General features: G+C 38.8%; 1 protein-coding gene across 1 annotated transcript; it reads right to left on the bottom strand.

The window, feature by feature from the left end:
* Positions 1-13,923: 13,923 nt before the first annotated feature.
* Positions 13,924-14,865, bottom strand: LOC128068757 (olfactory receptor 8B12-like). The gene has a single exon (XM_052661959.1). It carries the CDS (start codon positions 14,863-14,865, stop codon positions 13,924-13,926), a length of 942 nt encoding a protein of 313 aa, XP_052517919.1.
* Positions 14,866-16,215: the final 1,350 nt, after the last annotated feature.

Here is a 16,215-nt window from a genome sequence, read left to right on the forward strand (position 1 = left end):
TCAACTGGAATTCCATCACCTCCACTAGCTTTGTTCATAGTGATGTTTCCTAAGGCCCACTTGACTTCACATTCCAGGATGTCTGGCTCTAGGTGAGTGATCACACCATTGTGATTATCTGGGCCGTGAAGCTCTTTTTTGCATAGTTCTTCTGCGTATTCTTGCTGCCTATTAATGTCTTCTGCTTCTGTTCAGTTCAGTTCGGTTCAGTCGCTCAGTCGTGTCCGACTCTTTGCGACCCCATGAATTGCAGCACGCCAGGCCTCCCTGTCCATCAGCAACTCCCGGAGTTCACTCAAACTCACGTCCATCGAGTCAGTGATGCCATTCAGCCATCTCATCCTCTGTCATCCCCTTCTCCTCCTGCCCTCAATCCCTCCCAGCATCAGAGTCTTTTCCAATGAGTCAACTCTTTGCATGAGGTGGCCAAAGTGCTGGAGTTTCAGCTTTAGCATCATTCCTTCCAAGGAAATCTCAGGGCTGATCTCCTTCAGAATGGACTGGTTGGATCTCTTCTGTTAGATCCCTACTATTTCTGCTCTTTATTGAGCCCATCTTTGCATGAAATGTTCCCTTGGTATCTCTAATTTTCTTGAAGAGATCTCTAGTCTTTCCCATTCTAATGTTTTCCCCTATTTCTTTGCAGTGACCACTGAAAAAGGCTTTCTTATCTCTCCTTGCTATTCTTTGGAACTTGGCATTCAAATGGATATATCTTTCCTTTTCTCCTTTGCTTTTCATTTCGCTTCTTTTCACAGCTATTTTTAAGGCCTCCTGAGACAGCTATTTTGCTTTTTTGTGTTTCTGTTTCTTGGGGATGATCTCGGTTCCTGTCTCCTGTACAATGTCACGAACCTCCGTCCATAGTTCATCAGACACTCTATCAGATCTAGTCCCTTAAATCTATTTCTCACTTCCTCTGTATAGTCATAAGGGATTTGATTTAGGTCATACCTGAGTGGTCTAGTGGTTTTCCCTGCTTTCCTCAATTTAAGTCTGAAATTTCCAATAAGGAGTTCATGATCTGAGCCACAGTCAGCTTCCAGTCTTGTTTTTACTGACTGTATAGAGCTTCTCCATCTTTGGCTGCAAAGAATATAATCAACCTGATTTTGGTATCGACCATCTGGTGATGTCCATGTGTAGAGTTTTCTCTTGTGTTGTTGGAAGAGTGTGTTTGCCATGACCAATGTGCTATCTTGGCAGAACTCTATTAGCCTTTGCCTTGCTTCATTCCGTACTCGAAAGCCAAATTTGCCTGTTACTCTAGATTATACTATTTTCCATTCCCACCAGCAACGAGTAAGTGTTCCTGTTACTCTGCATTCTTGCCAGCCACATGGTGTTTTCAGTGTTCTTGATTTTGGTCATTCTAATAGTTATATAATGATATCTCATTATTGTTTTAATTTGCAGTTTATATGCAGATGACACCACCCTTATGGCAGAAAATGAAGAGGAACTAAAAAGCCTCTTGATGAAAGTGAAAGAGGAGAGTGAAAAAGTTGGCTTAAAGCTCAACATTCAGAAAAGGAAGATCATGGCAGCCGGTCCCATCACTTCATGGCAAACAGATAGGGAAACAGTGGAAACAGTGTCAGACTTTATTTTTGGGGGCTCCAAAATCACTGCAGATGGTGACTGCAGCCATGAAATTAAAAGATGCTTACTCCTTGGAAGGAAAGTTATGACCAACCTAGATAGCATATTCAAAAGCAGAGACATTACTTTGCCAACAAAGGTCCATCTAGTCAAGGCTCTGGTTTTTCCTGTGGTCATGTATGGATGTGAGTGTTGGACTGTGAAGAAGGCTGAGCGCCGAAGAATTGATGCTTTTGAACTGTGGTGTTGGAGAAGACTCTTGAGAGTCCCTTGGACTGCAAGGAGATCCAACCAGTCCATTCTGAAGGAGATCAGCCCTGGGATTTCTTTGGAAAGAATGATGCTAAAGCTGAAACTCCAGTACTTTGGCCACCTCATGTGAAGACTTGACTCAGTGGGAAAGACTTTGATGCTGGGAGGGATTGGGGGCAGGAGAAGAAGGGGATGACCAAGGATGAGATGGCTAGATGGCATCACTGACTCGATGGATGTGAATCTGAGTGAACTCCGGGAGTTGGTGATGGACAGGGAGGCCTGGCGTGCTGTGATTCATGGGGTTGTAAAGAGTCGGACACGACTGAGCGACTGAACTGAACTGATGATGAGTGATATGGGGTATCATTTCATATGCTTATTGGCAACCTGTATATCTTCTTTTTTTAATTTATATCCTTTTTATTGAAGGATAATTCCTTTACAGAATTTTGTTGTTTTCTGTCAAACCTCAACATGAATCAGCCATAGGTATACACATATCCCCTCCCTTTTGAGCTTCCCTCCCATCTCCCTCCCCATCGCACCCGTCTAGGTTTTTACAGAGCCCCTGTTTGAGTTTCCTGAACCATACAGCAAATTCCCATTGGCTATCTATTTTACGTATGGTAATGTAACTTTCCATGTTACTCTTTCCATCCATCTCACCTTCTCCTCCCCTCTCCCCATGTCCATAAGTCTATTCTCTATTCTGTTTCTCTATCGTACCCTGTAAATAAATTCTTCATACCATTTCCTAAATTCCGTATATATGTATTAGAATACGATATTTAGCTTTCTCTTTCTGACTTACTTCGCTCTGTATAATAGGTTCTAGGTTCATCCACTTCACTAGAACTGACTCAAAAATGTTCCTTTTTTGACTGAGTAATATTCCATTGTGTATATGTACAACTTCTTTATCCATTCATCTGTCGATGGACATCTATATTACTTCCATGTTCTAGCTATTGTAAATAGTGCTGCAATGAACAATGGGATACATGTGTCTTTTTCAATTTTGGTTTCCTCAGGGTATATGCCTAGAAGTGTTATTGCTTGGTCATATGGTGGTTTTATTCCTAGTTTTTTAAAGAATCTCAATATCATCTTCCATAGTGGCTGTATCAGTTTACATTCCCAGCAAGAGTGCAAGAGCATTCCCTTTTCTCCACCCCCTCTCCAGCATCTGTTGTTTGTAGATGGCCATTCTGACTGGTGTGAGATGATATCTCATTGTAGTTTTAATTTGCATTTCTCTAATAATGAGCAATGTTGACTATCTTTTCATGTGCTTGGTAGCCATCTGTATGTCTTCTTCAGAGAAATATCTGTTTAGGTCTTTTACCCACTTTTTGATTGGGTTGTTTGTTTTTCTGGCATTGAGTTGTATGAGCTGCTTGTATATTTTGGAAATTAATACTTTGTCAGTTGTTTCATTTGCTAATATTTTCTCCCATTCTAAGGGTTCTCTCTTCACCTTGCTTATAATTTCCTTTGCTGTGCAAAAGCTTTTAAGTTTAATCAGGTCCCACATGTTTACTTTGGTTTTTATTTCCATTACTCTAGGAGGTGGGTCATAGAGGACCTTGCTTTGATTTATGCCACCGAGTGTTCTGCCTATGTTTTCCTCTAAGAGCTTTATACTGTCTGGTCTTACATTTAGGTCTTCAATCCATTTTGAGTTTATCATTGTGTATGGTATTAGGAAGTGTTCTAATTTCATTCTTTTATATGTAGCTTTCCAGTTTTCCCAGCACCATTTATTGAAGAGGCTCTCTTTGCCCCATCATATATTTTTGCCTCCTTTGTCAAAAATAAGTTACCCATAGGTGCATGGGTTTATTTCTGGGCTTTCTATCTTTTTCCATTGGTCTATATTTCTGTTTTTGTGCCAGTACCATACTGTCTTGATGACTGTAGCTTTGTAGTATAATTTGAAGTCAGGAAGGTTGATTCCTCCAGCTTCATTCTTCTTTCTCAAGACTGCTTTGGCTATTCGGGATCTTTTGTGTTTCCATATGAATTGTGATTTTTTTTGTTCTAGTTCTGTGAAAAATGCCATTGGTAATTTGATAGGGATCACAATGAATCTGTAGATTGCATTTGGTAGTATAGTCATTTTTACAATATTGGTTCTTCCTACCCAGGAACATGGAATGTCTATCCATCTGTTTATGTGATTTTTGACTTCTTACATTAGTGTCTTATAATTTTCTGTGTACAGTTCTTTATCTCCTTAGGTAGGTTTATTCCTAGATATTTAATTTTTTTGTTGAAGTGGTGAATGGGATAGATTCCTTAATTTCTCTTTCTGACTTTTCGTTGTTAGTATATAGAAATGCAAGTGATTTCTGTGTATTAATTTTGTATCCTGCAACTTTACTAAATTCACTGAGTAGCTCTAGTAATTTTCTGATACTATATTTAGGGTTTTCTATGTATGGTATCATATCATCTGGAAACAGTGAGAGCTTTATATCTTCTTTTCCAACCTGGATTCCTTTTATTTATTTTTCTTCTCTGATTGCTGTAGCTGGAACTTCCAGAACTACGTTGAATAATAGTGGCAAAAGTGGACACCCTTGTCTTGTTCCTGATCTTAAGGGGAATGCTTTCAGTTTTTCACCATTGAGAATAATGTTTGCTGTAGGCTTATCATATATGGCCTTTCCCATGTTGAGGTAGGTTCCTTCTATGCCCATTTTTTGAAGAGTTTTAAGCATAAATGGGTGCTGAATTTTGTCAAAGGCTTTTTCTGCATTGATTGAGATTATCATATGGTTTTTATCTTTCAATATGTTAATATGCCCTTTTACAGAGGCACAGGGGAATCCCACAGCTTATCCAGTTGATTCTCAGCTGTAGTAACTTCAATAGAACCATTCTGAGAAGGTAACAGGCAGGAAGATTTTACAAAAAATTACACTTTTTTTCTTGTAATTGATATCTACTCTCATAGTATTGTGGTCAGAGAAGATGCTTGATATGATTGCAATTTTCTTAAATTTACCGAGTTTTGATTTGTGACTCAGGATGTGGTCTATCCTGGAGAATGTTCCATGTGCACTTGAGAAGAAGGTGTATTCTGCATTTGAATGGAATGTCCAAAGATATCAATGAGATACATCTCATCTAATGTATCATTTAAGACTTGTGTTTCCTTATTAATTTTCTATTTTGATGATCTGTCCATTGGTTTGAGTGGGATGTTAAAATCTCCTACTATTATTGTGTTGTTTTCAATTTCTCCTTTTATGTCTGTTACTGTTTGTCTTATGTATTGAGGTGCTCCTACATAGATAATTACAATTTTTTTAATTCATTTATTTTAATTGGAGGTTAATCACTTTTCAATATTGTATAGGTTTTTGCCATACATTGATATTTAAAATTATTATGTCTTCCTCTTGGATTGATCCCTTGATCATTATGTACTGTCCTTCCTTATCTCTGTAATCTTATTTTAAGGTTTATCCTATCTGATATGAGGATTGCTCCTCCAGGTTTCTTTTGATTCCCATTTGCATGGAATATATTTTTCCATCCTCTCACTTTCAGTCTATATGTGTCTTTAGGTCTGAAGTGGGTTTCTGTAGACAACATATATATGGGTCTTGTTTTTGTATCCATTCATCCAGTCTATGTCTTTTGGTTGGAAGACTTAATCCATTTACATTTAAAGTAATTATTGATATGTATGTTCCTATTGCCATTTTCTTAATTATCTGGGGTTGATTTTGAGGTCTTTTTTCTTCTCTTGTATTTCTGGACTATATAAGTCCCTTTAACATTTGTTGTAAAGCTGGTTTGGTAGTACTGAATTCTCAACTTTTGCTTGTCTGAAAATCTTTTTATTTCTCCATCAATTTTGAATGAGATCCTTGCAGTAATCTTGTTTGTACATTATTCCCTTTCAATACTTTAAACATTAGTTTGTCAACAAAGGTCCGTCTAGTCAAAGCTATGGTTTTTCCACTGGTCATGTATGGATGTGAGAGTTGGACTATAAAGAAAGCTGAGCACCGAAGAATTGATACTTTTGAACTGTGGTGTTGGAGAAGACTCTTGAGAGTCCCTTGGACTTCAGGGAGATCCAACCAGTCCATCCTAAAAGAGATCAGTCCTGGGTGTTCATTGGAAGGACTGATGTTGAAGCTGAAACTCCAATACTTTGACCACCTGGTGTGAAGAGCTGACTCATTGGAAAAGACCCTGATGCTGGGAACGATTGAGGGCAGGAGGAGAAGGAGACAACAGAGGATGAGATGGTTGGATGGCATCACCGACTCGATGGACATGGGTTTGGGTGGACTCTGGGAGCTGGTGATGGACAGAGAGTCCTGGCGTGCTGTGTTTCATGGGATCACAAAGAGTCAGACGCTACTGAGCAACTGAACTGAACTGAACTGAACCTCAAATATATTCTGCCATTCCCTTCTGGCCTGCAGAGTTTCTGCTGAAAGATCAGCTATTAAGCATATAGGGTTTCCTTTGTATGTTACTTGTTTCTTCTCCCAGGCTGCTTTTTATATTCTTTCTTTGTGTTTAGTCTTTGTTAGTTTGATTAGTATGTATCTTGGCATGTTTCTCCTTGGGTTTATCCTGTATGGGACTCTTTGTGCCTCTTGGACTTGATTGACTATTTCCTTTTCCATGTTGGGGAAATTTTCAACTATAATCTCTTCAAAAATTTTCTCATACCCTCTTTTTCTCTTCTTTTTCTGGGACCCCTATAATTCGAAGATTGGTGCATTTGATATTGCCTCAGAGGCCTCTGAAACTATCCTCAGTTCCTTTCATTCTTTTTACTTTATTCTGCTCTTCATAAGTTACTTCTACAATTTTATCTTCCGGCTCACTGACTTGTTGTTCTGCTTCAGATATTCTGCTACTGATTCTTTCTAGGGTATTTTTAATTTCAGTAATTGTGCTATTTGTCTCTGTATGTTTATTTTTTAATTCTTCTCTGCTTTTTAATATGTTGTCTAGGTTTGTCATAGCTTTCCTTCCAAGAAGAAAGCATCTTTTAACTTCATGTTACTGATACACAATATAATAATGGATATACAATATGAAAACAACTAAGCTATGTCAGCAGGGGAGAGAGTAAAAGGGTAAAGTTTTTGTACACAATTGAACTTAAGTTGCTGTCAGCATAAAATAGATTGTTATATCTATAAAATGTTTTACGTATGCCTCATGTAACCACAAAGCAAAAAACCTAAGAGATACACAAAAGATGAAGAGAAGGAAGTCAAAGTACACCAATATGGAAAATTATTCAAAAAGGAAAGTAGCCAGAGAGGAGAAAAGGTACAAAAGAGCTACAAAATAGCCAGAAAACAATAAGATATCATTAGTAAGTTGTTAACTATCAACTATTACTCTTAATGTAAATGAATTAAATTCCCCTATCAAAAGGCATAAAGTAACTGGATGGATTAAAAAACTCAACTATATGATTCTTGTAAGAGACTCACTTCAGGTTTACTGACACACATGGAGTCAAAGTGAAAGGAAGGGAAAAGATACTTTATGCAAGTGAAAAACAAAGAACAATGGTAGCTATACTTATTCTGACAAAGTAGACATCAAATTTAAAATGATCACAAGGGACAAAAAACTGTCATTATATAATGACAAGGGGATAAATCATCAAGGGAATATAAAGCCATAAATTATATGCACTAAATATCCAAGCATCTAAATATATTAATCAGATACTAACAGATCTGAAGGGAGACATTGACAACAATACAAAAAGAACACATGGCTATGACACCTCACTGCCAATAATGGATAGATCACCCAGACAAAAAAAATAAAAAGGAAATGTCAAAGTTGAACTATGCTTTAGACTAAATTGTCCTAACAGACATCTACAGAATACACCATCCCACAGCAGTGGAATACTTGTCAAATGCACACAGAACATTTTCTAGGATATATCACATGATCGTTCATAAAGAAGCCCTAGGAAATTTTAAAAGACTGAAATCATACAAAGCATCTCTTTTATCCACATTTGTATGAAACTAGAAATCAGTAACATGAGGAAAGCCAGAAAATTCACAAATATGTGGAAATTAAACAACATACTCCTGAAAGTCTCCAGGTAAGAACATTGGAGTGGGTATCTATTCCCTTCTCCAGGGGATCTTCCCGACCCAGGGATTAAACCCGAATCTCCTGTGTCTCCTGCATTGCAGGTGGGTTCTTTATCGCTGAGTCACTGGGAAAGCCGTAAATATTGAATGTAGTTCCCTGTGCTATATAGTAGGACCTTCTGATTTATCTATTTAAATATAGGAGTTTATGTGTGCTAATCCCAAACTCTTAATTTATCCCTCCCCTCTTACCCCTTGGTAGCCATAAGTTTGTTTCTATGTCCATGAGTCTGTACCTTTCTGTAAGTGAATTTATTTGTATTATATCTAAGATTCCACATATAATTGATATCATATAATATTTATCTTTCAATTTGACTTGCTTCACTTGTAAGATAATCTCTAGGTCCATCAATGTTGCTGCAAATGGCATTATTGCATTCTTTATAATGGCTGAGAAATATTCCATTGTCTCTCCTGAGGAAATAATCAGAAATCTAGACAAAATTTTAATGCAAACTAATAATTATAGCATTATTTATAATAATAAAACATTGGAGAGCCTGACACAATTTTAATTCTTAAAAATAAAAGAAAGATTTTTAAAGACATATTTACATGATGAAACCCGTGAAAAAGCATGATTCAAAAATATTTACTGATAAATAAATGCTCCCATTATAATAAGAATTCCAACAATATTTATAACATGACATACAGAGCATGATCACACTGGAAGAAAATGTTGTACTCCAGATAAGGTCCTCATTTCCTGATCTCTGAATGGTGAAGTGTATCAGTTAGCTGTTGCTATATGAGTCTCACAAAATCTCATTGGTGTACAGCAATGATTATTTGTTGCTCACATGTCTACAAGATCATCGTGGTGCATCTTGTCTGGTGGATATGCCTATATGTATATATGTATATTATATATAAATATACAAAGATATATGTTTGAATATAGACATATTCATAAAGAATAACAACAACTGTTGCTTCTAAGGAGAATTGAGGGATGGAATAACTAGAGGGAAAGCAGACATATCGTCACTGCAAAACCTCCACTTGTGTTGTTTAATTGTTTACCATGTGCAAGAATTACTTGGTCAAAATGTTTTTACTGTATTTTAATAATATTTAATATAGGAAATAGCAATCCACTTCAGTATTCTTGCCTGGAAAACTTCATGGACAGAGGAGCCTGGCAGGCTACAGTCCAGGGAGTTGCAAAGAGTTGGACACAACTGAACAACTAAGCATGCACACAAAATATAATTTTAAAATGAAAATTAGAAAAGAGTCCATTTTTCTCTTGAATAAGGAAGTTCTTGAAAGGTTAAGTCATATGCTACAGGTCATGCAAAAAGCAAAGGAAGTGTTGATAACTAGGTGAAAGAGTTCCAGCAGGAAAGGAACTAAGATTTATTAAGTGCCTGGCATTTAATTCTCTCAAAATCTCATGAAGTCAAGACCATTATCTCACTTTTAAAAACAGAGAAATTAATATTTAAAGACATTGAGTAATTTCTTAAAGTCACACAACTATCAACTGAGCTTACCAGATTACTACAAAACCAGCTCCATTACAAGGCTCACAAATTGATGCTTCCTCTGGTATCTTTTGAAAGGGTCTTAGTCACCTCATTCACCAGGCACACAAACCACACATTCAGAAGCTCTCCTGAATTCAATTCTCATTCCCTGTTGCATATTGAATAAAGCAAAACTTCTCCCAGCACTCAGTTTTATAACTTTGATCTAAATGGCAAACAAGCCACACATTCAAAGTTCCCTTTTTCCCAAAGGAAGAGAACCTTCCCAAAGAAAAGCTCATATGACAAAATGTCTCTTCAGCATTTAACATGTTAATACTTTTCCAAAGAATTTTCCGTTATTACTAATTAATCATTGAGACCCAAGGTGTTCTGATGTATTCTACACCACTTTACCCAGTGTTTTAGGTGTATAAAACAGTCAAGGTGAATTATCTCTTTCCCATACATGACTGCATGAGAATATCTGTGCAATCGGTAGTGCCTTAAAATCCTGTGGAAATGACCTCTTCTAATAATCAGCTACTTAGTACTTCCATGATAACTAACTAAACCCCCAAATTATTTACTCCTTTTTAACAACTTACAGACTCTAAGTACTCTATCCCGAGCCACAGACTTTTCCATCAGAGCTCAAACTAACCCTTAAATAACTCTAAATTCTGACTCTGTTAGTCTTGAAATAATGTAGGAAATATTCCAATAAAGCGTCTTTATAACCCTTAAACTAACAGAATTTATAATTCACTACCCTGTGTCCCTCAGCTTCTACACGTAACCATAGGCGTTACCATGCTTCACCTGCTATATTGGACCTACACATTTGATACCCACACACCACATTTTTAACACAATTCTGTTGTCATTTGGCACCAGGATCAAGTTTAGCAAATATTTGTCTCCTACTGTTGTGAAGAAATGTGATATTCAAAACTTATATACTGAGTTCAGTTCAATTCAGTTCAGTTGCTCAGTTGTGTCTGACTCTTTGCGACCCCATGAATCGCAGCACACCAGGCCTCCCTGTCCATCACCAACTCCCGGAGTTCACTCTGACTCACGTCCATCGAGTCAGTGATGCCATCCAGCCATCTCATCCTTGGTTGTCCCATTCTCCTCCCGCCCCCAATCCCTCCCAGCATCAGAGGCTTTTCCATTGAGTCAACTTTTCTCATGAAGTGGCCAAAGTACTGGAGTTTCAGCTTCAGCATTATTCCCTCCAAAGAAATCCCAGGGCTGATAGCCTTCAGAATGGACTTGTTGGATCCTGAGAATTTATATTAAATAACTGTAACTACCAGCTCAATTCCAGAAAAATAAATGACCCAATCAAAAAATGGGCCAAAGAACTAAATAGACGTTTCTCCAAAGAAGACATAACAGATGGCTAACAAACACATGAAAAGATGCTCAACATCACTCATTATCAGAGAAATGCACATCAAAACCACAATGAGGTACCATTTCATACCAGTCAGAATGGCTGTGATCCAAAAGTCTACAAGCAATAAATGCTGGAGAGGGTGTGGAGAAAAGGGAACCCTCTTACGCTATTGGTGGGAATGCAAACTAGTACAGCCACTGTGGAGAACAGTGTGCGGATTCCTTAAAAAACTGGAAATAGAACTGCCTTATGACCCAGCAATCCCACTGCTGGGCATACACATGGAGGAAACCAGAATTGAAAGAGATAAGTGTATCCCAGTGTTCATCACAGCACTGTTTATAATAGCCAGGACATGGAAGCAACCTAGATGTCCATCAGCAGATGAATGGAAAGAAAGCTGTGGTACACATACTCAATGGAATATTACTCAGCCATTAAAAAGAATACATTTGAACCAGTTCTAATGAGGTGGATGAAACTGGAGCCTATTATACAGAGTGAAGTAAGCCAGAAAGAAAAACACCAATACAATATACTAACGCATACAAATGGAATTTAGAAAGATGGTTGGGCACCTCATGCAAAGAATTGACTCATTGGAAAAGACTCTGATGCTGGGAGGGACTGGGGGCTGGAGGAGAAGGGGACGACAGAGGATGAGATGGCTGAATGGCACCACTGACTCGATGGATGTGAGTCTGAGTGAACTCCGGGGGTTGGTGATGGACAGGGAGGCCTGGCATGCTGCGATTCAGGGAGTCACAAAGAGTCGGACACGACTGAGCGACTGAACTGAACTGAACTGAAAGATAACCCTGTGTGCAAGACAGCAAAAAAGACACAGATGTATAGAACAGTATTTTGGACTTTGTGGGAGAGGGAGAGGGAGAGGGTGGGATGATTTGGGAGAATGAAATTGATACATGTATAATATCATATAAGAAATGAATCGCCAGTCCAGGTTCGATGCAGAATACAGGATGCTTGGGGCTGGTGCACTGGGATGACCCAGAGGGATGGTACAGGAAAGGAGGTGGGAGGGGGGTTCAGGATGGAGAACACATGTACACCCGTGGCAGATTCATGTTAATGTATGGCAAAACCAATACAATATTGTAAAGTAATTAGCCTCCAATTAAAATAAATAAATTTAAATTAAAAAATAATAACTAACTACAGTCAGATTTTAATGTACTGATATATCATACTTTCAAAATGAAATCTGCAAGGGCAATAAGGAAATAATGCAAGAATACATGGCACAGAGGAAAACGAAGTAGATTGAAATTCAAGGCCTGGATTCCAGTCCCAGCTGTGGCACCAGTTCTGTGGCCCTGGAAAACATATGTAATATTTCTAAGTCTCCAAGTCTTTTAAATGAGGAGACTAGATTAAATGGTTTATAAGACCCATTCGAGATTAAATGATCTATGGTTGTAGAGCATATGCATAAAATAATATTAGAATATTCAGGGTGGGTCAAGGGGCAGGGGAAATAGATCTGAACCAAACACTCACTGCTCACTCACTTCAGTCATGTCCAATTCTTTGCAACCCCGTGGTCTGTAGCCCAACAGGCTCCTCTGTCCATGGGATTCTCCAGGCAAGAATAGTGGAGTGGGCATTATCAGAGAAATGCAAATCAAAACCACAATGAGGTACCATCTCATACTGGTCAGAATGGATGCTATCAAAAAGTCTACAAACAATAAATGCTGGAGAGGGTGTGGAGAAAAGGGAACCCTCTTACACTGTTGGTGGGATTGCAAACTAGTACAGCCACTATGGAGAACAGTGTGGAGATTCCTTAAAAAACTGGAAATAGAACTGCCATAAACACAGCAATCCCACTTCTGGGCACACACTCCAAGGAAACCAGAATTGAAAGAGACACATGTACCCCCAATGTTTATCACAGCACAGTTTACAATAGCTAAGACATGGAAGCAACCTAGATGTCCATCAGCAGATGAATGGATAAGAAAGCTGCGGTACATACGCACAACGGAGTATTACTCAGCCATTAAAAAGAATGCATTTGAGTCAGTTCTAATGAGGTGGATGAAACTGGAGCTTATTATACAGAGTGAAGTAAGTCAGAAAGAAAAACACCAATATAATTTATTAATGCATATATGTGGAATTTAGAAAGATGGTAACAATGACCCTACATGTGAGACAGCAAAAGAGACACAGATATAAAAAACAGACTTTTGGACCCTGGGAGAATGCGAGAGTGGGATGATTTTAGAAAATAACATTGATACATGTATATTGCCATATATGAAATAGATGACCAGTCCAAGTTTGATGCGTGAAACATGGCACTCAAAGCCAGTGCACTGGGACAACCCAGAGGGATGGGATGGTGAGGGAGGTGGAAGGGAGGATCAAGATTGGGGGACACATGTACACCTGTGGCTGATTCATGTCAATGTATGGCCAAAACCCACCACAATGTTGTAAAGTAATTAGCCTGCAATTAAAATAAATAGATTAATTTTTTAAAACAGAATACTGAAGTGGCTTGCTATGCCCTCCTCCAGGGGATCTAATGCATCTCTTATGTCTCCTGCATTGGCAGTTGTGTTCTTTACCACTATTGCCACCTGGGAAGCCCAAAGTGAAAGTGAAAGTGTTAGTTGCACATCCAGACACAAACTGAAACATGTATAATATCATATATGAAATGAGTCGCCAGTCCAGGTTCAATGCATGATACTGGATGCTTGGGGCTGGTGCACTGATGTGACCCAGAGGGATGGTACAGGGAGGGAGGAGGGAGGGGAGTTCAGGATGGGGAACATGTGTATACCTGTGGTGGATACATGTTAATGTATGGCAAAACCAATACAATATTGTAAAGTAATTAACCTCCAATTAAAATAAATAAGTTTATATTAAAAATAAATAAATAATTTTTTTAAAAAAGAGAGGGGAAAAAATGGAACTTACACCCTTCATTGAAAATGCATACAGGCTAATAAACAAAACATTTTATCTATTTCTTCAAATACTACTCCTTTCTCAAGAAATTAATTTTCCCCAAGGTTTTCCTCAGGGCAGCTTTGACATCCTTGTTCCTCAAACTATATATCAGTGGATTTAACATGGGCACCACAATGGTATAGAACAGGGAGGACACTTTCCCTTGGTCAAGGGGCAAAACAGAAGGTGGTTTGAGATACACGAAAGCCCCAGAACCAAAGAAAAGGAAAACCACAATTATGTGGGAGCTGCATGTACTGAAAGCTTTGGACCTGCCCTCAGTGGAGTGAATGCGGAGAATGCTGGAGAGGATTAGAGCATAAGAGATGGAGATGGTGACAGTGACCATTCCAATAACAATGGTCACAACTATGAAGACCACCAGTTCGTGCACATAAGAGCTGTTGCAAGCCAGCTCAAGGAGAGGAGGGATGTCACACATGAAATGATTGATGAGGTTGTCAGCACAGAAGATCAGACTTGCTATGCTTCCTGTGTGGGCCATGGCCCCTGAAAACCCCATCACATACACACCCAACAAAAGCAGTAAACAGACCTTAGGAGACATCGTGACTGTGTACACCAGTGGCTTACAGATGGCAACATAGCGGTCATATGCCATCGCTGACAGGACAAAGGACTCAGAGATGACAAAGAAGCAGAAGAAAAACAGTTGAGTCAAACACCCCGCATGCAAGATGGTGTTCTTCCTTGAGACGAAACTCATCAGCATTTTGGGAATGATAGTAGTGGAGTAACAGAAGTCTATTAAGGAGAGGTTGAAGAGGAAGAAGTACATGGGAGTGTGCAGGCATGAGTTCAACCCAATCAGCGTTATCAAGCCCAGGTTCCCCACTACGGTGACCACATAGAAACCTAGAAACAGGAGGAAGAGGGGGATCTGCAGTCCTGGTTGGTCTGTTAAGCCTGCGAGGATGAATTCTGTCACCGAAGAGTTCTCAGCTCCCATTCTCCCCTGGAGAAAAACTGGTCCATGGGGAAAAGAAAAGAGAACCATTTTGAGAGAAACACCACTACCACCCTCCCAGTACCCACCTCCCATTCTTGAGAATGGAATCCACCAAGACATTTGAGATTTCGTGTGGGAGGAAGGTTTCTACTGTTTGCTATGGATCTACTTTAATAGCTAAGTGACTTTAACTTCAGAGAACAATAAAGAGGTTAGACTTTGCCTCCAGAGTGACGCTGGCACTTCTAGAAGAAGCAGACATATATTCATATTCCAGTTCATTCAAAAATAAGAGATGTCTTTTAGACTGACTTAGTCTTTAAGTCAGTCCATTTTCTGTGCCCTGTCTCTCCTACTTCTGTTTGACACTGGGGACTTTCCCTTGACTAGCAGAAGACACTGTGACTTCTCAGAGCTGCCATCTCTGGGTCAGTGTTGCCAAATAAAGAAGGAGATCTCATATTTTTCCAGGATCTCCTGTCTCTAGTGGCTTTAGGGTTAATGATGATTGTTTCAAGCTAGCACTTATTTAAGTGGCTACTATGTGAGGCTTTGTACTAAGAGCTATGTGACAATACTATTATTCGCATTTTGCAGATGAGAAAGCTGAGTTAAGTAACTCACCCAAAACTCAGCCCTAAAACTACTGAGTAGCTGCCAGAAGGTGAACTTGGGCAGTCTGACTCACAGTTTGCACTGGTAACCACCGTGTTATATGACTGACCAGGTCCAAGCACGTACTCACCTTCCTTTAGTTTAGAGCTGTAATGCCATATTCCACTGTTTCTTGTCCACAATTGTCCTGGGAAAGAAAATGACCATAGTGAACTGAAGATGGCTGCTTTGAGCTCAGAACTCTCTCCTCCCTATCTGGTCCTAAGAATCAGAATCTCTGATTTATCTTGTATCTCATTCTGCTTTGAAGAGCATGTTTCCAATCATTGGTTTGCTCAAAACCCCTCCAGCTACAAGGAAGGAAGCCATGCCTTTTCCTGACTAGTGGATGACAGGAGAATAGGGAGTTTTATTAGGATTGTGGATCTCAGTGACTTGATTATTCAGAGACTCCCTCAAGACCATTTCCTGAGAGATTACTTTCCCAGGGATAGAAATGTTTGTTTATACCCTTGATATTACTTGCTTTGGTTTTTAGAGACAGTTCCTTTCAACAAACAGTTATCTGGTATAATTAAGAAAAAAATCATTGTTTTGAAAAACAATCATTGAAAAATGACTGTTATTACCGTTTCTTGAATATCCATTACTGTGCCTAACAAAGACCCTTTATAGTTTCTGGCTGCCAAGATTGAAAACATTATGCACATATATTCTATTTCTCATAATAATGAT

The sequence above is a fragment of the Budorcas taxicolor genome, chromosome 25, assembly GCF_023091745.1.
Source record: "Budorcas taxicolor isolate Tak-1 chromosome 25, Takin1.1, whole genome shotgun sequence".
Classification (NCBI taxonomy): Eukaryota; Metazoa; Chordata; class Mammalia; order Artiodactyla; family Bovidae; genus Budorcas; species Budorcas taxicolor.